The sequence below is a fragment of the Ornithodoros turicata genome, chromosome 6 (assembly GCF_037126465.1).
Source record: "Ornithodoros turicata isolate Travis chromosome 6, ASM3712646v1, whole genome shotgun sequence".
NCBI classification, from domain to species: Eukaryota; Metazoa; Arthropoda; class Arachnida; order Ixodida; family Argasidae; genus Ornithodoros; species Ornithodoros turicata.
Window position 1 is genome coordinate 46,619,602 of NC_088206.1, and position 25,937 is coordinate 46,645,538.

Genomic DNA, 25,937 nt, shown 5'->3' on the forward strand with positions numbered 1-25,937 from the left:
TTCTTGTTAACGGGAGAAACACAAAATCAGTAAGAGAAATAACATTCACAGTGACCAAAAAGAATTAATAGTAAACAGAATAGTGAGTGCAATACGTTACAGCACCTGTGAAAAGAAGACACGATGACAACAAATACACTTAATGGAATGACATGGTCAAACTGAGGAACATCTGAATCCCAGCATACTCTCAATTTCTGACATCCGCTTTTGTGGTGTTTTGAAGGTGTCTACCAACCTGGAAACGCAGGACTTGTCAGGGAATTTTCATGTGACTGGAAAACTCAGGAAAATTGGCAAAAATCAGTTGAAGCCAAGCGAAATTGAACCTCTGTATGCAATAAGGGGATAAGTAAAAAAATCTCCAACCGAGAAAAGGCGCCTGATTTGATTGTCTGTCCCAATGACACACATGCATTTCCCGTTCCTTACCCTCCTGTAGCATGCCAATAAATTGCAATACGGTCCTAAATTTTCTTTGGCAGGTACCTACTGGCATGTAGATGTCATTGCAGCAAGAATAGTAAAAGCGGGATAAGTTCCCTTTTGTTTTGGTCAGGATTTTCCTTGAAAGGGGAAGTGAAAACGTGAAAATGTCAGGCAATTTGAAGGCTGCAATTTGGTAGACACCTTGGTTGCACCATGGTTTTGGTGGAAATCAATCCTAAATAAAATGTCACAAGTCCTTTAAATTAGAATGTACGAATTAGAAATTATCTGGTCCCTGTACTTTTATGCCATACACATTTAAAAATATCTGTTAATAACTTGTTGCCTGCGGTGCACTGCCTGAGCAGTCAGTCAGTGATGCACTGCTCTCTACATCATCCCATTCATCCTCGGGAGCAGCAGGAGGATCGGGATCGGAGCCTTCATCTTCGTGTTCAGGGTCTTGCAAATTGTAGCCAATGCACATATTATGCAAAACTGCACATGCAGTGATAATATTGCATGCCCTGTCAGGTGCAAAGTGCAAGGTCCTGTAGCGATGCAGACAGCGGAAGCGCATCTTTAAAACTCCAAAACACTGTTCAATTCGAACCCGGTTCTTGCAGTGGGCTTTGTTGTATGCCTGGTCCTTCTGTGTTGCAGGATAACGAACAGGAGTCAAGAGCCACGGTTCAAGAGGGTACCCCAGATCTCCTGCACAGAAGAGAGGAAGATATAGTTACTGAAATTGTTTGATGGATGTTACACTTGTGAGCTCATGGCATTAGTAGGCAAACTGTTCTGAAAAATATTTAATATTTATGTAGCTTCTATAAAATAAACCTGACCATGGAAGGTGTGCCTATTTACTCTGTGAATATACCAATTCCGAAGTCGTCTAATTCTGCAGTTAATACATCTGCTGTATGCAATGATGTATACAACAACAGCATCAAATACTTTTATGTTGACGTGTACACAAAGCATGCTACTCTACTAAGAAATTCAAAACCAAGCTGCATATATGTTTCCATATTGGCCTCTACTCCTAGTAAAACCAGCGGTATGGCCGAGCAGGTTAAGGCCTCCCGTTCATTGGTAATAACAGAGGTTGTGCTGAAGACTGGGATGTTTGAATCCTACCACAGGCTGTGATGTCTGAAGTTTTCCTTGGGATTTCCCGAAGACACAGTCCCCCCGATGTCGGCCCAGGATGCATACTAACCCCCCTGTCCCCCACTTCTTCCTGCTTACTATAAGTGCAATTCTGAGGACCATTACTGAAGCAGTTGAAACAAATGTTCCACATACCTAACAGCCACTCGCCCTCAGCAAATGTCGTCGGTGCTCGCAGACGGACTTCGCACATGCTCCACACCGAGGAGTCGTGGCAGCTCCCTGGGTACGTGGCGTCAATGTGGAGAAATCTGCGATTGGCATCACATATCTGCAAATAACATAATTTGGGCAGCCAAATTTGAATAAAAGCTCAGCACGTTGTCACTGTCATAGCAACTCTAATTCAGAATCACACTCTCACCCCTAGCACGTTGAGGGCATGGTATCCCTTGTGGGAATAATAATTCCCATCAACAAAGCGGGGGTCACTGCGACTCGGGGCGATTATGGCTATTGCAGTACCGTCAATTGCACCTGCATGGTAAGAACAGCACCTGTCATTTATTTAAGAAACATCATATGAACACCAATGTAAAAGGACTGTCATTTAAATTTACCAAGGCATCCGGGTATCCCTGCTATGGCGTAGAAGTCCCGTTTGATGGCTACCTTCTCTTCTGTGGATGCCGGGAACTTCAGATATCTCGGTCCCAAATTTTTTATTATGGCTAGGCTGACAGCATGGATAGCCTCGGAGACCGGGCGCTTTGTAGTGGCGATGAATTCATCACTGGCGATGTTGTCCAGGAATGCTCCTGTTGCATAGAATCTGAGCGCCATCAGGACCCTCTGCTCCACCGACAGAGTTGTGCTACGCCACTGCTGGGCTATAAGTGGAGACTTATTTCAGAATGATCCCAAAAAATTGGCTGTTCATAATCACTAATCTATTAGCTTTTCAAGCACTTCCTCTTGGAATCGCAACGCAATGATCAAAGCAAAAACCTGCTGTTACGCGAGTGTAGGCTGTGGTTTTATTGTTTTCTTATTCCTGTCAACTGGAACCAGAACATCAGGGAAATAACGCTAATGAAGTGCAGATTTTTACCGCTTTATTGCGATAGCTGACGTACAACCAAACCTCATGAATGCTCCGAAGTTATATTTCCCTTACATTTATCTCAGTGCTGTAGGTTTTCACTGCACAAGCCCAGTTTCACCAACGTCAGTTTAGCCACATTCAAACAGAGATTAGGTTCACTCAGACTTAGTCGGTCTGTGGTCCGCACTGTAATATCAGCTGACGGCATTTTCCTGGAATCTTCGCGAATACTAGCATACATGATGCAGAACTGAAGGATAACTTGAAGTTTAGGACCTGTTACGACTTGCTTAAAGACTCCGTGTTACGATTGGACTCCTTTCCGTCAACACTGACTAAAGTTACTGGAATTCACCTTGCGTCCTTGTCAATTCGTTTCAAAAGAGCCTCACTGTCTATGAAACCCGTTAATGAAACCGTGCACTGCTCTCGGGTTGTATTGTAGCCGACGTTGGTGAAACACGTCCTATATTAAAGGTCAGCTACGCCGATTTCTCAATGTGTTGAAACGGTTGTGATATTCAGAACGAGCACATCCAACTGTCCCCGAAACGCACCTTCGTTTCTCAATTTTGTCTTCCTATTACGAAAATTAATTCATCAAAGAAACCAAAACAAGCCATGGGCGCAGCCATTTTTGTGATGTAGATGGGATAAACCTGCTCCATCTACGTAGATAGAGAATCGTGCGTCTGATTGGATGAAAGCTGAGGCTTTCTCTGACTTCCCTCGCGTCTTCTCCCGTTTGCGAGGAAATCCAGTTATGGCCGCCGGCTACGATGAGCGTTTCGTCTGAGGTAATCCCGAGAACTATTGAACGATGGAAACAACAACCGCGAACTCACCTCAACATCATTTTCGGCGTGAAATTGTGATTATGTGCTCGAGAACTTCGCAGTTCAACCGTTCAGCTGCCATTCACGTCAACCCGTTTGCTGCTTTTACTACAAGTGCAGGAATGGGAGCGATTGAGCAACAACGTGACACTTGGTGATCGTTTGAGCATATACCTGCAGAGGACTGGTCTTCAAAGAAAGAAGGCCGTATTTCTGCCCATGCACATCGTGCGATTGCCAGGCTTGTTACACGAGATACATATATTGTGCAGCATCATAGCGCGACTGCAATGAACGAGTTGTTCGAACGAACTTCTAGTGTGTTGTTCATCTCGTAGAGCGCATCGCGGCATGTAGGTCGAGAGTCCTTATACGTATTTTTTGCATGTTTACTTGAGTGTGCGCATTGTTCTATACCACACAGGCCATATTTCATTCATAATAGTTTCGCAAATAAACACGTACGGGTCGATCTCATATTGCTTTTGAGTTAAGCATAGTGTCTTCAGATCAGGGTATGTGTATCCTGTTTGCTGGGCCCAACAGATGTTATTAAGGGTAGTGCAACATTTCCCACTTCTTGAACCATGCTAACATTGCCACAATAAGGAACATTACACTGTGCTGTGTATTCCACACTCAGTTGTCTCGCGACGTAAACCCCCAATTATTATATTGGGTACTCCACATGTTCAACCAGTCAGCACTTCCCATATCCTTTTTTTTTAACATGTGCTTAAAATTGCACAACTGCCACTCAAGCAACTTTGCCACCAAATTAGTCAGTGATTAGTCAGTTGGTATATGTACTTTATCACAAATTTAATAACCTTCGTGGAAATGTTTGACGGTGTCCTCTGCCTTGTACGGTGCACTTCATAGCAAAATACACAATAGTCCAAATGTTTTCCTTGTCCACAAATGCTCTGTCAAAGCTGAAAGACTCTTATCAAAATGGGGAAGCGGGCTTGCTTGTCCAGAGAAAGAAATATGAAACTGCAGTGCTCAACGTAAATAACTGCATTCTCAGCAACTATGGCTGGTGATGCCGAAGACCTAATATTTCTAGGTTAAAAGGAACGAAGGAGAAAAGACCACTTCAGCGTATTAATGTTGTTTCAAAAGTATAACACCACAAACTTTGTGAGAGTCAGTTGGTGTATTTAGTTATGTTGATCACCTCCTGCACCAATTTTTAATAAGATTCAAATGCGTTGCTACCAACCAGGACCTAAGCCTGACCTATGATCTAATAATAATAATAGTATCTATCTATGACCTATATGGACCTTCACCACTAGTTTGGTCTAGGTTTCACACGTGGCTTCTAGTGAAATTCGAAGCTGCTCTGTAGAGCTGACAGGAGACTTGCAGAGTAGAGAAATATTTTATTTATATTTTCCAAAGAACATGTAAAAAACAATGTGCTGTACCAACTGTATTCAAAGAAATACAAATATACTTTGTTTTAGCTATGTGCATATTAGCAGATTACAGGTGACCGATGACACACAATAGGCGTCAAGGGTGAGAACACAAGAATACTACCACTGCAGGCACTGTCCTGAAATTCTACGTCACCAATTGTCAGAAAGCAATGACCACGCACAGCCTAAGGATCATATTGAGCTCCTTCCATTATTCTTTTTATTGACAGCACGTTGGCTGCCATCCAGTCCATGAAAGTGACTCTTATCGTTGAAAGAACGGTTCAACAGCAAGCGAGCTGGTGATAGTGTCCATGATGGCGAGACCTGAAGAGGAGATACAAGAAGGGACATAAACACGCTATGTTGAGACATTGTGTATGCCCTTCCTATCCCTCGTCTCAGGGTTTTTCGCTATGGACCTTCATGATGTTTCCTTCGGCAAACTTTACATATTTTTATGTAGAATTGTGAAGGTACAGCGAGGCGCTGTTAGCAAATCACACAGTACTTTTCTTGAATCAAGAATCCATAGAAGGTACGCAGTCATCTTCAGCATTGCACACATCTATGGGACATAATAATCACTTTGGAATGTCACAGACATGTCATGGAGGCCGGCACATGATTAGTGGTGCTGAACAGACAACTATTTGTCATAGTTTAGGCATAAAAAGCAGTTTTGTCACCTGCATGTTGAGACAGATGTATCTCTACATACTTTGCCATGACACAAATATATGAAGCAAGAAATGTACCCTCTACTACATTATGGTTATTAGTCAACACTGCCAAGAATGTGGGAACACAGTCTTGTACCACCTACACTCTTCAAAATGACCTTCACACACGACACATTGTAGGTCAACGAGACTCCAGAATGATGTCTTCTCCCTCCCATTAGCTGAAAACATTTTTCTACAACCTTGCATAAGGGGAAGTTAGTACAAGAAACGCACACATTCCTTTTTTGAGCAAATCAGTATTCAGAGTGTTACCATACTGTGGTAGGCCTGCAGCGCATTACGTGGTACAGCACACACTGCAAAAAATTTCACTGTAGAACATGTCCCCCATTCTAATGACAGTCTTCTCCAGTTTTTCAAACTGCCATTTCCCATAGTCCTTTATGGTATGACACAGTATTTCTAAATCTTTACTGTAGTTTACTGGTTGTAGCAGAAAAAAAGACACCACTGTTTCCGATCACAGGACGCAAGCCATAAGTGCTATACGGAAACAGTACATGCTGCTCTCTAGCAGTTGTTCGTGTTTGGACATGGTATGGTGCATGCAGGGTAAATTCCATGGTTAAAATATCGAAACGTGAACAACTGTTAGATTACATGATGTAGAATGCTCTATGGTACAGTAAAACCTCCAAAGTCGGACACCTCCCTACCTCGGACAACTCCCCATGATTTCATTGCACGGGCAGGCTCCCATTGAAACTACATGGGGACGAAATTCTCTATGTCGGACACCCCCCTATCTTGGAAGTAGGATAGGGTTTTCCCTGCAAAGTCGGACAAAGCCCTGGCCAAATTACCTCAATATCGGCCCACCTTTGCACCAAAAAGACCCAAAATGAGCCAGTGGCCTTGACTTTTGCCCCTTTTTTCCCCTATACTGGTCTCAGCATTTTGTTGCTTTAGTTTTTAGAGTCCAAAAACAAGTGCTGTCAGTCTACATTGTAATTCTTTATGTGAGCACTTGTCTTCAGTTTGTCTAGAGCCTTTTAACGAGCACTGCACCAAAGCTATGAGAAGTGGGCTGACGCTTCAGAGACAAGTCCTTGCTGCTTGAAAAGCTCCAGAGGTAATGCCATTGAGTAGAATCTGAACGGAATTGAATATACTAAAATCAGTAATAATTATCAGTGAAGAGTGGGTAGAGGTACCACTACCAGGCACCACCACCAGGTACCACTAGGGACCTTAAATTGAAGAAGGGGGACATTTCTCACAGCTGTGATCTCTTCCATTTTTTGTTGCCGTCATATTCTGTAACTCGGACACCTATATAAGTAGGAGACGCTTCGGCTGCACCGCGGGTGTCCAACATAGGAAGGTTTCACTGTATCTATGTTCCGTGTCATGTGACCACAAACAATATATGCTTTTGCTCATGCTGCACAGCACAGGCGAATTGAGCTGCACGTGAGGATAATAACATGAAACCCGAGGCGCGGAGGAAAAGGCGTGATTTTACGGTCTCTGTGTCAGTTATTTCATGTTGTAATTGCGTACCAGCTGGCCTGTACCTGAGAATAGGTTTGATGCATTGTACACGCACCATAGACATGCAGTATGTGGTGTGTTGTGATAGTAATGCCACTGCCAATTGAAGAATAATGCTCCAGGTGGATTGTTTTGGCACAATCTTGAACTATGCATACCAAGGGGTAGGGCATCTGCGTGACAGGTTTACCTGGAAGTAAGAATGTAAATGTTAGCTGAAGTCACTGAATAATTAACATTATCAATATACTGCTGCAGATGATACAAACAATAGCACACAAGATGCTCGGATATGTTCTGCAGGAATGTCTCTGTACTCACAATATTAGTACAGCAGCTACAGAAAGGCATAAAACAAGTTTTTGTATACATGATACCACTTGAATGCAACACAAGCTTCTGCCGCACTGCCAGAACACCACAGCGGACAGATTTACCTTACTTCACCTGAGAAAAAGTATGTACTGTTGCACACATGATGCTGTTTGAATGTATCGAAAAACATAATTTATGACCGAAAGACATCAAGTGGAAGATTTCGATTTACCTTAGTCAAAACTGAGAAAAAGTATGTGCTGTTGCACACATGAAACTGCTTGAACTGCTCTTGAGCGCTCTGGAAGAACACCTTATTTGTGACCAAAATACAACAGCTGAGCCAACATTGAATTTATACCTTACTCAAAATACACAAGATGTGCTGCCGTGCATATGATACGATGATACTGCTTAAATGTACTCTGAAAGCGCTGGCACCTCAGGCATGGTTGCTCTAAGCTAGCGAGCAACAGCAAGGGTATACGAACACAAGAAGTCGAGCACAAGTGATGGAATGCACTTGATTAATCAGAAAATGAAATGTCTCAGTACCAGGTGTCACTGTTCCAACAAAAACAGATGAACTTTGAAGGGGCGTCAGGTTGGCACTGGTGACAGCCTTCAGCTTGAAACCCAGACGGTGATAGCTGACACGTGAAGTGCAAGCTTTTCGGTGGTGCCAGAATGCCTGCGAAATCATTTAACAAATAGGGCAATTACAAATCTGTACTGAGAATACACCCGCTGGGGCGTAATCTCTAAAGGATGAAGCAGTAACTGACAGATAGCGTATTTTTCTCTTCTACGTGATGCAATTTGCACCGCATGACTGACTTGTCTAACAGTACGCATCTTACCTTTATCTGCTGCCTAGTACTGCCCCTGCAATCTCCTGCTGCAGATAAGGTTGGCACAGCATCCCGGACGAGACATCTTCGGATTCTTGTGAAACAAGTTGCGCATTGCTTCCGTAACATTCGTATGAGCCAGATGAACAGATCAAATCGCTGCTTTCGAAGGTGGCACCGAGTCGGAGTTGTAACCGATTGTTGCAGTCAATAGATTTCTCTTTCGCCTTTCGGAAAATTGTGGTTTGAAACATTGGAACTGCATGCTGAATTGTTCTTGCAGACGGGAGCAAAACGCTCACGCATTCTCGGCACGCAGCACAGAACACGAATCACACCAGGAAGTCTGTACTGGCCTAGCAAATGCTTTGCAGTCGAAGGAAGCAAAACTCACGTTCCTCGTGGGTTTAGTGAAGTCCAGAAATACACTGGCTCCCTAATAGCGGACTGTTTATCACTTCCCCAATGTGAATCTGCGCAGCAGACGGCTCGGCAGAAGAAACTGGCCGGCTTGGCGGAAGAAACCAAGCCAAAAGTCATGCCAAGCCGGAGCGCGGGCAGACCACGAATGTGTCGTCGACACAGGGTTTGCGGGCCACAAGACGGGATGTCAGTGAAACTAAAAATTCACTTTTTCGGAAAACGGCGAGGAGTTTGGGATAACTATTTTGCATACATAATCAGTGTTCCCTTATGAACACATCGTGTGAGTACCATTCCATTCTGTAACACTCGAAAATCGGCGTAGCTGAGCTTTAAAACACACAAAAGAAACTCACATCGGCGTAAGTCATCAGCAACGGCGTCGCACACCTCCCGGGCAGCAGTCTTGGATAACCGAAAATGGCCGATGAACTCCTCTTCTGTCACACTGCTGTCGAAGGCATCGCGGTGTTCACGAAAATGTCGCGAAGATTCGCTGTCGCTGCCCCCTAACGTCAGCAAGAAAGGCGTAGAGTTCCGCCATATTTCCTCGATGTGACGACGCTGACAACCAAAGACTCAAATTCTTGCGTCTCACGCGCTGCGTCTCCTCGCGACCACAAATTAGACACGCCATGACCATGGCACAGTGGCGAGCAAGCTGCCTCTTAGCGGAAGAGACGAATGGCTCGACGTGACCGCGCCGTTGGCATGGCAACGAAGACCAAAGACGACGCGCGGGTGCCGTGAGCAACCCGCCCCTGGGTGGAGAATGTGATGGTTGGTGGAGAATGTGATGGTTGAAGTGGTGGAGGTGGTGAAGTTCGCTTGTTTTGGCTCCATGGCACAAGGGCAAGCATTGTGCATGTCGTGGTTATTTGCATAATTCACATGTAGAGTCATTGCAGATGTGCATATAGAGGCATTGCATAGAGGCATTGAAGTCATGCAGGCTGTGTGTTTGACCGTAGCTTTCCATTCCAGGGGCGCGTTCCCAGCCACGTCGTAGGTGCGCGAGCTCGCTATTGTTTCACCCATCCCCATAGCAACGGCCGGGTCACGTGACAGGCTTCGCGATGGAGCACTAAAGAGCCGTTCCCTGCTACCCCGGCGGCGGCTCGTGCATCACGTGATCGTAGCCGTTGTGAGCGGAGGTAGGACGACCCAAACCTCTTCAGGGTTGGCGATCAAAATGGCGGATCTGTTCGTCATATTTGACGAGGAGGGCATCGCCGATCGCGACCCGGAACGCACATATCGCACTTACAGCGATGTTTTCGCTACGATGTCGGATGACAACTTCATTGCGACCTTAGGCTTGTCTAAGGATGCTGCTAGAGAGGTCTGCGAAGCTGTCAAGGGGGATCTAGAGCGGCGTAAGTATAACTATAGAAACTCGTACAGTGCGCTTGCTAACTGCACTTGTGCACCAATGCAGAAGTTCCATTTTTAAACAACGGAGCAGAGAGTTTTAATGGCGCTACCTTTCTACGCCACTGGGGCATTCCTCGGCAACATTGCGAGGGAAGAGAGCTTCGCTTGCAGTAAGCATGCAATATCCGAGGCTCTCCACGCAGTGAGCCTAGTCATCACAATGAAACTTGCGCGGAAATTTCCGGTTCCCCTCGACTCCAGAGGAAAAGCTGGAAGTAAAGCGCGGGTTCTACGAGTTGGCTGGGTTTCCTGGGTGCCTAGGTAAGCAATCCCTGTTTTCCATAAACAACATAGGAATGCCTCTCACAATGCATGCAAGAATCATGAAGAATAACACGTCTCCTCCGTTTCACTTTTTTTGCCTAAATGCAATGTGTAACAAAAAGTCACTATACAAAAACACAAACTGGATATAACATGAAATAGTAATGGTGATTAGCTTCAGCATTCGTGATCATGCAACTCCCTGGTACAAAATGAATGATTATCCCCTAAAAGTCGTGTCAGAGGGGAACATTCTCATTATTTGAGTGTATGTTTTTCGCAGGTGCAATTGATGGTACCCAAGTGGCAATACAGCAACCGAGCCTTGCTGATCCACGCTTCGTGGATGGAAACTACTATTGCCATAAGGGGTACCATTCCATCAACGTCTTAGCGGTGAGCAATTCTCGTACTTTTTTGGCATTTATTTCTGCACAAATATTTCCAAAGTTCGAGGTAACTCGTTACTGTAACTAAGTTCCTTTTGTGGTAACTTGTAACGTAACTCGGTACTTTTGCGCCGTGGTAACTTTCAGAGGAACCCGTTCCTTTTTTTGGTAACTTTGCCAAAGTAACTTAAGTTCCAAATTACTTTTAACTCGCTTTTTACTCACGTGCACACATTTTCTTACTTTCTCTCCGGTTCCTTCATGGCATATTTTGCCATAAAACGTGATATTCAATGAGTGACAGTATTTTATTCAGGAAGTAAGAACCGCTGCCATTGAAATAAAGCTGAAGCCCACAGGGGGTAAGATGCAAAGTGTTCGAATAGGCCTCGAGCGGAGCTAACTCTCGCACGCACGAGCGCCGCCCTGTCGGCAGTGGCGTCGTCCCGTGTGGGGCCATCCGACGCGTCGTTCCTTTGGTTCTTTTCTCTGTCACATGGATTGTTCGCTCGGCGCATGGGATGGCGCACATTAAAAGAAGCAAAGTAAATTCTTGTATCGTTAAATGCAACAGCTGCTATAGGAATTCTCCAGGAGTCCACTTTTATTCATGCCCTCGCCGGTGGTACGAGATAGGTCGCCGGGAGAAGTGGATATCCCTTGTTCGTCGACAGAAGTAAGTAGGCGCGCATTGCCTGGATTTATGTGCATTAGCCTTACTGCCTTTTTTCGCAATCCTCATCCTTCTGATCCTGGTCATAGTGAAGAAGGTGGGAACTGGCAACCGACCGCGAACTCCAGGATATGCAGTAAACACTTCATCGGCAACAAAAAGTCGGACGAAACCGACAGCCCCAGTTACAATCCAACGATATTCCCTGACGTGTACAGGAAATCCAATGCATCGGGCATCGCAGAGAGGCACGAGAGGTTAGCTCCAGCACTTTCAGTACATTTCTTGTCGACATTTTTGTGGCGTGCTTTCCACAAAGAAGCAGATACTTGTTTTACCGTTACCCGTTGCATCATTTGTTCCATTATTTGATAACTTCTGTGAATGTCCTTCAAAGTGCGCATGTGAATGTAGATTGAGGGTCGCGGAACATACTATGTCAATAATTCACGCTCCCTAGCATGTGGCACAATTAAGATCTGTTGCCTGAATGCAGCTTTTTTTATTAAAACAGGAGGAAGAGACGGAGCCGCATAAGGTCCGACTATGCAGACGATGTGAAAGCTGTGCCGGAGCTTAACCTGTCTGTATCAGGAGACCACCAAAACTCATCGGACAGTGAAACTTCACAAATGAACCTAAGTGAGCCTGAGCATTCCTGTACACCTGTAGGCATCACCTCGGCAGAGGTAATCACTGCAGATTTGTGTTGCTGCAAGTATCAGTACTATATATGTTATGGGCAAGTTTGGTTGTACAGCATTGTTTACAGCGATTTTCATTACAGGTGGGCACCATGACAGAAGATGAACCACCCACATTTGGGCCACTTGCTGCATTTGTTACGTGCTGTGATGGAGCAGATGCTTCTACATATGTTTCCCACAAAGAGTTGAAGACGGTGGCTACAGACACACAGGATTTGGTGAGGACGGAAGACAGTGCCTGTGGCACACCATATAAAGATCCTTTCTTTGGAGGGTTCAAGTCTGTCGATGAAGATGAGCGTCGACTGCATGCCCTCACAGCTGTCTCATGCCAGGTGTTTGCATTGCTGCTCAGCTTACTGCCAGATGTGGCTAGGAAAACAAATGAACTGTCACTGCACGACAAACTCTTGCTTTTTCTTGTGAAATTGAGACATGGTGTCCCATTTTCGTTCCTTGCTGTTATGTTCAGTGTTCATCGTACAACAGCTTCTATGATATTCAAGACTGTTTTGGAATGCCTACAGGGTGCAACCCGGAAGTGGCTCTTTTGGCCAAGCAGATTTGCAGTGCAAGCGACAATGCCACCAAGTATCCGTTTGCACTACCCAAGTTGCAGGGTTATAATTGACTGTACGGAGCTGCGAACGGAAATGCCACCAACAGTTGAGCAGCAAAACACATGGTACTCACTTTACAAAGGCAGCTATACTGCAAAGTACCTTATAGTCATAGCACCAAACGGTCTGGTGACATTTCTGTCATCTGGATTTAGAGGGAGGGCAGGGGACACTGCTATCACAGTGGAGTCAGAGCTTTTGCCTCTCCTGCAGCAAGGAGACGAGGTGCTAGCCGACAAGGGTTTCCCTGGCATACGGACTGGACTTGGGGACCGAAATGTAACGCTTGTTATGCCACCGTTTGCAAGCAGTCCACAGTTCACAGAGCTAGAGATGGAAGCGACGTACAAAACAGCCAGCGTAAGGATTCACGTCGAAAGAGTCATCCAACGCCTAAAAGTCTTCGATATCATCAATCACCACATACCATACGAGTTGGTACAGTATCTTGACAAAATCATGCATGTAATTTGTGTGATTACAAATGTGAGGCCAGGAATATTTAAAGATGCAGAAGGATGACGTCAGTCTGTATTCTACAGCAGTGTTTCCTTTTATTTAGAGTTACATGTCCACACACGGTGGTCTACAAGAGCACATCTTGTTTCTACTTCTGAGTTCTGCACGAAGTGTAGATGGGAGGAGATGTTCGAAATAAAATATTCGGAGTCTTGGTACTGCTGCACTCAGAAAGTTATTGTCTCTCACAACTTCTATTGTTTCAAAGTCCACTTTTGTGTAAATGAAAAAGCTACATGTTTTCAAATCCAATACATGCAAGTTAATCTGAACCTGAGTGTAATATGTGTGTGTCTTTCAAAGGTGCAGTCCATTCTCATCTGTACACAGGTAACTTAGGAGTGGGAGCTCCGACACCTTCTTTTGCTCGCGGCTCTTGGGGCATTTGATTTCCAGCAGGTGAACCATACCATCAGGTGACCTAGAACAAACGACACATGTACCAGAGTGATACTGTAAATATGTAATAAATTATAATATGCAATTATATTTGCCTGTACTCTTACCTGAACACACCATCAGGAGAGCTTACCAACCAGGGGTCGTCCGATGCAACAACAAGCCCAAAACACTGCACGGAGACTCCATGCACTGCCTCAAATTTTCTGCGTGCCGCTGCCTCTGTACTGATTCCATATGAAGTAGCAGGACAAGAAAACTCCTTGTTATCGAGTAGTGCTTCAGCACGTTTTCTCGGTCTGTCCGGGTCTGTCCGGGTCTGTCCTGTAGCTGAGGATCCTATGAGCCTGCATACAATCATTTGGCAGATTAGTTCACATGTTTACGTGCAATGCAGATGTTTTAGAAAGACAAAGTGCCTGCCTTTGTGGCTGTGACTCGAAAGGACCGTTCTAACTTCCAGGATTTGTAACTGTGGCGAGTCTTCACACATACCTCTTTTATTGCTGCATGTTCTAGCACTACATGTGTGTTGTAGAACAAAAGAAGACACGGCCTCAGCTGTGCAATATAACTATTAACTTTTAAACTGAGTCCATTGGGTGTACAATGTGATGTGTAACAGGGGTAATGGGTGCCTGTCCGCTCCCACTCAAAAAGAGTAATAGCGTCTTTTTCTTGTTCTTGCACTGGGGAACCTTCTGAAGTAGCCGCAACTTGTTCAGCCTTCAGCATTGGCAATAATGGGCATTTGATGTCCCCAAAGTGGTTCAAAACCACCGCAATGTCAACTTCAGGGACGGCGCCTAAGTAAAAACCGGACAAAATGATTCCAAGAAGCTCCGTACAAATGCTACTGACCACTTTTCAGCGCTGCTACGTGACGAAGCGCTGCACAAACACAAAGTGTTTACAAAAAGGTGTACGTACTCTCCGCCGGAGCACAGAGTCTTCCCAGCAAACCACCGACGTCCTAAGGACATCCTCGCATGATCCTGTGGTCCTGGTCCCTCATGGATGTCCTAAAAATGTCTTTAAGATGTCTTTAAAAATGTCCTAATTTTATCCAGTGGGATGTCCGAGCAGTATGTCACTGGGACTTCCTGACAACGTCCTACCTGGATGTCAAACTTAAATTGAAATGCATGCATATTTTTGTGCTGAAACTATTGCAGCTTCATAGTACATCACACAGTTTTGAACAGTATGTTGGAAAGGCAGGTCCATGGTGATTTTGAGCATCGAACAAAAAAGTATGAAATCATTATTTATTTATTTTACCCCAAGGGCCCTTACGGGCATTACATGGGGGGTGGGAAAAACAGTTAGTTACAGTACACAGACAACAGGAAAAGAATTACAGTATACATACAGTTACAATTGAGAAATCAATACAGTATATAAGATATAAATAAAATGCAGAACATTTACATGATGAAAGTGAAGATAAAAATAGAAAGAGGAAAAAGAGGACATAATACAAAAGAGTTAGTACACCAATAAACAACCCGAACATACTTAATACATAATAAATAATACATAATAAATTTGCAAGTAATCTAACAGAGAAGAAAATAAAATAAAACACAAAAAATCAGTTTAGCGGACGTATAATGTTCAAAAATGACTGGTGGTCGTGAGTGGTGGCTATGTGTCCTGGGAGATCATTCCAAATAACTATGGTGGAGCAAAAGAATGACTTCGAGAATGCGTTTGTATTACAGTGAAGACGTGTGATTTTATTAGTGTGGTCTAGACGGGGGAATATGATACCGGCACGAACGATTGGGGATTGATCTGTGGGTATGGTATGGAAGAATCGATGAAAGAGGGACAACTTTGAAATGATACGACGATGTGCTAAGGTCGAGAGGTTGAGTTCAGCTTTCAGTGCAGATACTGATGTTGTGGTGCAGTAATTGTTGCATATGAATCGTGTTGCCCGGTTTTGGATGCGTTCAAGATTATCAATGAGGGATGTTTGGGCGGGATCCCATATTGCGGAGGCGTATTCCAGTTTTGGGCGAGTGAGAGTGAGATATGCTAGATGTTTTAAGTGAGGAGGTGCCTGCTTTAATGTTCGACGGATGAAGCCATTATTGAAGCGCACATGGCAGGTAACACATCAAATATGTTCCTCATATCATTGTTCATATCACCTGTTCACGAAAGCAACATTGCAATGCATGGCCCAAGCTTACCTGAATTGAATGAGAGCGAGTTACTTTTGAAATGTAGAAACACACATATTTCATGCTTCACTACACAAAAGTCTCGTACTCTGATAAAGTGCACCTATATAGGTCAAGTGACCAGATGTCCCTTTTTACGTGGTAACATCCCCGGCTTTTTGTCCATTGTTTCTGTGTCCGAAGTTTGCAATGATCTGCTTGTTGATCTAACAAAAATAGAGGGCCTTCATTTTTATCCTTTACAGCATTTTCTGAAAGGCTATGAGAGCAGCACAGATGCCGTTTTTGCAATTGAGTTATACGGCCATGCGGACATAATCTGGAAGAGTGTATGTCAGTACAAGATGAGTAAATACATAAAATTCATTAATTAACTCTTCAATTAGGGAATTTGACAAAAGCGAGATAGCAGAATAGGAGTAAATCCTCGTTCAAAGCCATTCTATCTTTTAAAAATCCAGAAAAGAGCGCGTGCCGTGAAATATTCATCGCTGGATTTTGGTATGAAAATGAGTAAAAACGAAGAACCGCGCCTCAGAGCGCATCATCTACGCCGACGAAGGCTTCTCAGGGCCGGAAAGCGGTTTATCTAGCCAGCATACCGGCCAACTCCAATCATCTCCGTCGCTCCAAATCACGTGGCCCCTGACATGAAATGAGCGCTGTGCTCCCTGCGTTCCCAGTCACTGCGGTTTCGTGTCAAAATTCAGGGATGGATATTTTAACGCACGTGCGTGTTTCAGGAATTGCTAGACGCGGAATGGCTTTTAACAAGCTTAGTCTCTCATTCTGCTATCGCGCTTTTGCACAGAATCCCCTAATTAAAGAGTTAATTAATGAATTTTATGTAATTAGTCAACTTGTAGTTTTATACATTCTTCGAGACGATGTCCGCCTGGTCCTATAATTTGACTGCAAAAATGACATCTGTGCTGTCCTCATAGCTTTTTTTTTATAAAAATTCTGCAATGCATCAAAATAAGCACCCTGTATAGTACTTGGGCTTGTTGAAAATGAAATCACGCTAAAACTTTGGTAATCAATCTCCTTGTCTTCCTCCAGCTCGGGCGTGATTACTTAGTATACGGGCTGTAGTTCCACAATCCGTGAAATCAATTAATAATGAGAGGATAGAGAGGTAGCAAGCGAGCTGGTGGTATAGATCCATAACTTAAAAACCCGAGACTAGGGGACAAAATTGAGACCTTGTCTGTGTTTGTCGTTTTTTTGTCCCCTAGTCTCGGGTTTTTAAGTTATGGATCAATTAATAATGTTGAAATGCCTTGCGCTGAGTTGAGGGAAGTATTTTGACTGTCAAACTACCCGCCTGCCAACTGCTGCGCAGATAGTGCAAGCATGAAACGGTGGGCCAGCACAAACCCCGCTTACTAAAACCAGTGCTTACTTCTACTGCTTTGAATTCAGAGAGTTCTGGTGACGCCACATATATGTGTTCGATGTTGTACATGGCGCTACAGCCCTGTCAGGTCGCACAAAGACGGTGAAAACGTATTGAAAGACGCACAGTAAAATTATATGAAACAACCGTAAAGATCACAATGGTGGTTACGGTGGGTGATATCCCCCAGGTGAAAATCTGAACTGGATTCCGAAGTGGTTCCATTTGTATGCCAAAGTGGTTTGAAGTGGAGTAAACCGTCTCTGGTTCAGAGTAAAGTGCTTCCACTTGATTGCCAAGTGGTTTCCAACTGTTTGTTGGGTCCATATACCAGAAACATTCGCGCAGAGTAACGGAATCGAACTTTGCACAATTTTCACTTGAGTTTGAAACCGAAACTTTAATGGCCTCGTCGTCGACACGAGGAGCAAGACCGAGCGCCATCTGCATCAGTACGTATTTTGAAATGTCGACGAAGGCATACCTTGAGCTTGAGGGAACGATAACACACGAAGAAGTAGACAAGACGAGGTTTCTACTTCTTCGTGTGTTATCGTTCCCTCAAGTTCAAGGTATGCCTTCGTCGAACCTTCACCAGCTCGCTTGCCTGCTCACCCTTATTTCATCTTTGAAATGTCGTTGCTGTTGGTCGTCGGGCTCGTCGGTTCGCAGTTTTCGTCTTTCAACTCTTCAAAACGGGCAAAAACGTGAATATTTTGAATCTTAGTCGTGAGGCACTGCATTATGTACAACTGCTTGTGTTACAACTTCTGCACCAGCTCAGTCGGAAGAAACTACAAGCGATGCGCAGGACTGCAATTACGCCGGTAAGTAGTAGTGATTCGATATTTATGTACATATTTATCTCGGTTCTACTCCCCGTTATTACTGTTGTCTAAAATATCGTAAGTGCAGGCTACCTGTTGGGTAACCTCCACGCCCTCCTGCTCAGGCTTCTCTCCCATGGGGTTACTATTATTTATCTGAACTTTGTGTAGCCTGCTAGTGCTTGAATTGGCTTTGTTATGAATTGCCTTGTAGCTTGCAGTTTGTCATACAAATGGAGGAGACTTGCAGGATGCTTATGAATCATGCAGAAGAAGGGCCAGCTACTGAAAAGAGGTATGTGGCATATGATTGTTGCAGGAAAACATTTACGTGTACTTTTGCGAAAAGTTTTTCTACAGGTTTTCTCACTGAAAATGAATTTCCAGTTTATCGCTTCAATATGCACCACGTTTATGTAATTTTGTCCTCGGATGAGGCAAGAATGGATCCAGTCTCATCTGCCACGAGGTGTCCTTCAGAATGAGGTAGGAGCAGCAGCACTTCTTACTGGCTATCAGGCTGATATAAATATAAACTGTACTTTTTGCACGAAACAGGATTGCAGGTACTAAAATAGCAATGTGAGTAGTTGGTGCTGACGGCTCATCTCAAAGCAGCAACACAAGACAAGGACGACGAGTGAAAAAGCAGTAAGTTCTTATCACTCGTCGTTTCTGTCCTGTGTTATAGCTTCGAGATGAACTGGGCTGCCGACTGTTGGTAAGACCAAATTATCTTCACGTAAAGCAGCATTGCCACTGGTGTGAATTTCTTCTTTTCGGTGATAACAATACATTCGGGTACAGGTGTCGTAGTATAGTCGGCTTGCACTTTTTCTATCATTGGCTCCAGACATCATTTATGCCCGATTAACTAGCATATACACAGGAGTGTTATGAGAAATGATCTGAAAGTTGCCATGTTTTACAGATGCGGAGAAAGGTCACTTGCGCCACTCTCACTGCACCGCCGAATTTTATGGCACGTCGAGCCCTTTCCTTCCAGTTATGCGGCTGTCATAATGAACGCCACTTTGCCAGTGCTTAAGTTTTTTCAGTAAGCAAAGTTGCAAAGCAAAGTTCAGTAAAGTCAGTTGTGACTTGGATAGGTGAGCATGCGGATCTGGCTAGTTCTAGCCGATGGTATTATAGCTGTTGGCATTTCAGTATGGTGAACCCCTTGGCTCGGCCTCACATATGCAGTGCTGTTCCGTGAAACGTAGCCAGTACTCAACGTGTTCTTTGTGTGGATTATGGCCGTCGCACAAGAGGAAGATTTTGAAGTAGCCTGTGTGTATGTTTCATATGAAATCAGGTTAAAACTTGGGCAGGTTGGTGTGACATACTAAAAGCGTATGTTTCCTGGGCGCTGAGGAGCGCGACGTTGCGGGCAACGAGCACGAGCTGTGCAATGACTGCGACGAGCTTTATGTGTGGTCTCATCTTGCATCTGACCCAATATGCCATTAAGCGAAACAGAAAACTTCGTGCCACTATTATGTTTGAAGTGGACACTGCGACAAAAAAGGCGGCTACGCCACGGCAAAGAACTTGCATCAAAGGAATCAAGAACCGAAGATGCATCTCGCCATTAAATCGAGAACTAGGGAACTGTGTGCTACTAAGTTAAGAGATAAACATTTTTAAGTGCAATATCAAAAAGTGCCGAAGATGTGTTCCAATATCATCCAGATAAATGTGTGTGACAGTGCGACTAAGTCAAGCCAAGACTGAAACATTTTTAAGTGCAGTATCAAGAGACGCCAAATAATCTGCATCAAAACAATCGGCAGCTGAAGATGTGTCTCAACATTAAATCAAGAGAACCAGGCAACGGTGTGTGACTAAGTCAAGTCAAAGTGAAACATTTTTAAGTACAATATAAAGAGTGAAAGTGTTTTCGTATTGTACGTGCAGCATAAAATAAAGAACTTTTGGAGTCTTGTTATGTTATGTTGCTTGCCTGTGCTGCAGATAGGCACTGATGTGCAAACAGAGTTGAGTAGAACAAACCGATGAACTGACGTACAGGCAAGCTACTGGACAATCTATGATAAACATGCCTGAGCAGGTGGTGAGCACTGAAGACTGCACAGGACAGCTGTCTTGTATTGTCTCCAGTGTTTACCCATTGCTCAGGCTTGTTTAACATTTCAGCAAGTCTGTCCACCAGATGCCTGTATCTGTCATTTTACCAGCATTCGGGGCACGACATGAAAGAAAACACAGTATGGGAGAAAGATCCATTTCAGGTCCGTGAAATGTAGTTCGGAACGTTATAAGGACGTTTTCAGGAGATCCTGGGATGTGACTTTGGCAGTTTACAGGTAGTCCCACAGACGTCCCAGGGATGATAAAGGATGTCCGAAGGACGTTTCTATTGTCCGGATCTGAACGTTCTGGGGACGTCCACAGGTCATTGTTGGTTTACTGGGTTGCTGTTTTGGGGTAGATTTTTCGTTGTGCAGGTATGCCCCACGTTCTCTGGCCGCATGTCTTCGTTAGAGCAGCGTCCTTCTTAATGTAGATAGCAACTGCCGCCGCATGCTTGCACTTTCCACAAATGCCCGCTCTGCAATCGCAGGATGCACTTACAATAGCTCTTTCGTTGTTCACCTTCAATAAAGACGTCTTTGTTTTAGCCAATGAAGTACCCAGGGAGCACATGGTGGGCTAGTAAACGTCTAAATGACGTCTAAAAAAAGAGATAAGGAATGTCTATAGAATGTCTAGGCCATTAGACCAAATGTCTAGTATCCCTCCACTAGACGTCAAATAACACGTCTAACGTTACGCCACCTAGCCATCTACCCCTAGACATCCGATGTCTATGTACCTAGCCGTGATTTAGACACTCTTTTGACCTGGATGTCCGGAACAGGGTCAGACACTTAACCATGTATTAGGCATGAAGTCTACAGCTAGACCAATTTTATCCATCCATCCAGGCGACAGGTCTAGGGTTATACATTTCCTGTACCTTACTTTAGCCACCTTTAGACCTACTTTAGACCATGACTAGCCCTGCTACCGTCCTGGCATGCATTCATGCAGAAATATGATATAATGGATAGCAACACGGATCTCAGCATAAACATTTATTCGCAGTAAACCACACACGAAGTCTACGGTACAAAACTCTTGTCTAAAACTGGATTGACTTTGCCGCCAAGCAGGCGTCTTGTGTTTTGACTGAGGAGTGTTGAACTGGCAGCAGGGTGTTGATGGCCACCTCATTCCTTTCTTCCAACGAGTGATTGTTGGTGCTGCAGCACTGCCTCCAATGACTCACTGTGGCTAGAAAATAGAACAAAACATGTCAGAAAGCATTATGTAGCCTGCTAGTCCTAACTAGTTTGTTTAGTGGCTATGCACACTCTTTCACGGGATGCTTGTCTGGCCACATAAGAGCAAAAGCTGTATCAACACTGATCTGAGAGACACAAAGAAAAGAAGCTGCACGTACAAAAATCATAGAACTGTTACAGCTACACAACACAAATTGCAGCAACAGCTGAAAATCTGTTTGCGCGTCACTACCTGATGTGGACGTTAGAGCCCTGCACCATCCGCGGATGGAAGCGGATATCCGTAAGATACTTGCGGATTCGGATGAGAATTTATTACTTTCTGCGGATCTGATGGCTCGAGGTCGGATGCGGATATACTGCATGCTGCAATTTTTCTACTAGCAATTTATTTGTATTGCGCACCGACAGCGAGCGCATGCCCGGGTTCACCTTTGACCATGCACGGCCAAGACGGGAGAGAAGGCATTTTGGCGTCCACACGAGCACCGGTGAGGAAGCGTTCCAGAAGTCTCTCCATATCGCGTTTGTTGAAAGGTTTACCTTTGCTTGTCACCGTGAGTCCTTCCATGAGAGCATGGAGGCATCCGAAATTATACCAACATTCTTCCGGCTGTGTTTACGCGTCCTTCGAAACTTGCGGATCTAAACGGTTGTGTATGCAAAGGTGCGGATCGGATAACGTGTACGCGGATGCTAAAAATCTTATCTGCGCAGGGCTCTAGCGGACGCTGCCAGGATCTTAGGGAAATGAGGATGTAACAGCTGTCGCTGTGAAAGTGCATCAATGTGACAGGCGTTTTCTCGTGACACACGACCTTACCTGGTCGAGCAGGTGACTGCTAAGCACTCCATGATTGGCGCAACACTTCCATCACTCCATTACGCTAAAACAACATCTGTGCTGCTCTCATAACTTTGGTGCAATACTTCTGTACAGGATAAAAACAAACACTGTGTATATTATAAAAGACAATACAAAGCAAGAGGTGTATCCCCACGTCAAATATTAGTACGTACAAGTAGTATACAAGTTTATTCACATGACGTCATCCGCAGGAGACCGCCAATGTCGCTAGCAGGCAGATTTACTGCCATCGGCCCCATTGTAGATTTCAGTCAAGCTGTTACCCATATTATACTCACCGTATATCTGGTGTTTAAAACTTGTTGCTCTGTGATTTGTAGAATGTCTGAGCAATTTCCATATTTTTGGTGTTAATAGTCACCTAAAAAGCATAATGCAGCGAACAAATGCAAGGACTAAACATTGAGGGACCTATAGTATGGCACTGAGGTGACTTCAGTGAATAAACCTTTTAGGAACTCAAATCTTGCACTACTACCAGATAGCTGTTTGGGTGAAGTAAGACGGAATGACATAGTCACGCTGTTCTCCATACAATACCAAGGATGTCTCAAAACGACCAAGCACAAAAATACTAGTTTTGTACCATTTGATGAATATTTTGTCTGCTGCCCACACAGGTTGTGCGGTTCCTTAGCAAGCTTCTGGCAGTCGTTTCTTCTACATCGCACTTCCCTGCTGACTTTCACAGCATCTGAAAAAAAGTTCGATTTCGTTAACCACAAGACAACCATGTAAATGGAAAGCAGTCAGAGTCTTCTACCAACTATATTTGCAATACTTTGTTGACAAAAAATTTAAAGAGGCACCCCCCAGAGTAAGATTAGGGGGCACATCGAACATCAGGAACATTGGAGGACAACACAGTCACACGTCAGTGACAACTGCTTCCCCTCACCTCACAGGGAACTGTTAAGCTTATGTGCAAACAGCTGTTTCGTAGGGTAGGTTACCACTATTTTCATATCCGCCGATGCAAGATAGTCCAAGCACCTATAAAAAGAAAAACCCAGTTGCTATGAAACCATGATATGCAAACAAAAGTACTTGCGCAAAATTTTCAGTGTGTAGTTTCACTACCAGCGAAAAATGCAACAACCGAAGTCGGGCTGACATGACAATGAACTAACCAGCATTTATGTTCCGGCATGTCCGCCCTGCAAACCGTAACTGTCGACTTTCGTTTACTTAAGACTTCAACAGTCATCGAAAACTCATTAATCTCGATGGTTAATTAGTGATACCGTATTTGTTTTAGCACAAAGACGAACCAAGGCACTTAATGAAACTTTGTACTGCCGAACATACAACGTTAATCACTACTTTGAATGCAAGTGCAGTCAGGTTAACCCACACTTCCAATATGCTTCAATCGGTGATACAAAGCCGAAATAAAGGAAACGATATTCCAATATTATGCCACGCATCTCTACTACATGCGATTTGGTGCACAGAAACAGGCACATACTTTAATGAAGAGTGAACTCACCCCTTAAACTTGAAAGCCAGAGAACAAAGAAACGTTGTCCACCACAGTACTCTGGGAGCTCTGCTGCGCTCAACAGCTTTTATCACTGGACAGCACGGCGTACGTTCTCGCTATACTCAAAAATTGCAAGACAAAACGCGCGTGAGATTAGAACTTCGAAAGATTTTCGTATAACAACCAGTGGAATGCAGCCGCGAAGACCCCAACTGCTACCCGTTGCGCGTCCGGAAAGTTTGAAGTTTCAACCGTTGAAACTGAACTGGTCCGAACTGGTTGGATGGATGAATGATGGATGGTGATTGGGTGGACGGGCAGATGTCATTGCCATTGCTTTAGCTCGTGCTTATTGAGTACTTATTTTTTGTAATATCTTTAATTTTCGTGGCCGTTCATTATAATTGGGTGGTGGAGGTTAAATGTTAAATAACACATATGCCAATCCAGCGGAAGTTACACCAACATCATCATCATTATGCAATCGCCATCGTTGCAGCGACGAGTGTCGTATTTTGTGATGTGTGTGTTGAAAATCGCTGTTCTTTTTGCAAACATTTTATCAGTGCCTTTGCTACTGAGCTACAGGTGTGCCTAACATGTAGCGCATTGCCTGTTCAGCGGTTTCAAAGAGATACCATGGGCAGTTTCAAGATTTTTTGAAGGGTCCTGAAATCCCTGAGTCACGTCAGATTCCATTTTACTGCTGCAGCTGTGTAGCTTGTGGGAAAATGTTATGTGCAGTAAACAAACATCTGCTATCTGCTGCCCACAGTACGTGCAAAGTGCTTCTGTGTTTGTGGAGCTATGGTTTATAGTGCTGCGCTGCACGATTCGTCGGAGTCGTCGACTTTTTTATTGACGTTTCAGTGATTCAATAATTTGGTTGCTGATTTCTTCAAGTTGGTGTAGCGTAGTATTCTGCAGGGGAGTTACTAACCTACAAAATTTACATTCACCAGCAACGGTAACGCCATCAGGAACGCTAGTTCAAGAAACATTGCCTCGAACAAATGCGGGCTTTCGTTAAGAAAAAAAGATATATATTCAGTAAAATAAAATATTACTTCACAGCATTTAGATTCTGGTAATGTCTTCTAGTTGTGGATGCTGTCAGTGAGCCAAAAATACTCGGATCATCATATGTATGGACATCATTTAAATTATCTACGTACCTCAGTCAGACTGCCTTCATCTGACTGATCTTTTGTTACAATATATGGGCATACAACTCACATAGCATGAAAGACTACATGCTATCCATTTGGTCATAATATAATTGGACAAAGTTAATGTGGTCCATTGATGCATAGTTTCTGAAGGTTGTTGCAGAGTCCAGTTTTATTACATCAGTATGATCATTTGCAAACAGATTGTACTTGCTGTTTCACACACGTGTGATGGAAAGTAGGAGAATAAGGAATTTCCTTCATGTATGAGGATCATCCAACAAAAGTTCCTCTGCTGTGAACAAAATAATAAATCTATAGCATAACATTGAAAAAAATTATGTTCAGATTAGAGCTCAACGTTACTCCCTAATGTAGTCACTTTATTTAGCTGAACAAATATTTGATACTGTGATACCAAGTATTCAATACATTGTCTGTGCCATGCTATGTCCTGTTTACAAAGTGAGCCATTCACTTTGCATTTCACCTGATCAATTTGTGTTTCGTGATCACTTGCGAATTGGTGACTGCCGAAGGGCGCTTTGAGAGGAAGATGAAACAGCAGATATGGCAAATTTTCATTGAAGTAGGAATCATCACCTTGAGCACGAGGAGAACGAAGTATACAGGAAGCTCACGAAAAGGAAACTCACGCTTGTGAGTCTCCTGTATACTTCATTCTCCTCATGCTCAAGGTGATGCTTCCTACTTCTGCGTCGCACCAGCTCACTTGTGTACTTTTCCTCTCCTTGGCAAATTTCCAGATGAATTTCTGTAATAAATTCCGAGTCTTCGAAGACGAGTGCAGACAGCGTTGACGTGGTACGCTACACCCTTCCCTTCCAAGTCCTGTGCGTTTTTGTTTCATTGTAGTTTGAAGCTTACCCAGGATCTCGCAGTACATCTGCATTTACTGTGATTGTGCGTGTGATGTAATCTAC

General features: G+C 44.0%; 2 protein-coding genes and 1 long non-coding RNA gene across 3 annotated transcripts; 1 reads left to right on the plus strand and 2 right to left on the minus strand.

The window, feature by feature from the left end:
* Positions 1-760: 760 nt before the first annotated feature.
* Positions 761-2,388, minus strand: LOC135398574 (putative nuclease HARBI1). The gene is made up of 4 exons (XM_064629964.1): positions 2,166-2,388; positions 1,970-2,082; positions 1,741-1,876; positions 761-1,143 (listed from the first exon to the last, which is right to left on the minus strand). Exons 1-4 carry the CDS (start codon positions 2,386-2,388, stop codon positions 761-763), a joined length of 855 nt encoding a protein of 284 aa, XP_064486034.1.
* A 7,546-nt stretch (positions 2,389-9,934) lies between these two features.
* LOC135398575 (uncharacterized) lies at positions 9,935-13,351 on the plus strand. Its single transcript, XM_064629965.1, has 5 exons — positions 9,935-10,118; positions 10,724-10,811; positions 11,592-11,759; positions 12,017-12,191; positions 12,290-13,351. Exons 1-5 carry the CDS (start codon positions 9,935-9,937, stop codon positions 13,349-13,351), a joined length of 1,677 nt encoding a protein of 558 aa, XP_064486035.1.
* A 10-nt stretch (positions 13,352-13,361) lies between these two features.
* On the minus strand, positions 13,362-14,039 carry LOC135397975 (uncharacterized). Its single transcript, XR_010423923.1, has 2 exons — positions 13,855-14,039; positions 13,362-13,769 (listed from the first exon to the last, which is right to left on the minus strand). It is a non-coding gene; the product is annotated as an uncharacterized LOC135397975 (long non-coding RNA).
* Between the last annotated feature and the right edge of the window lie 11,898 nt (positions 14,040-25,937).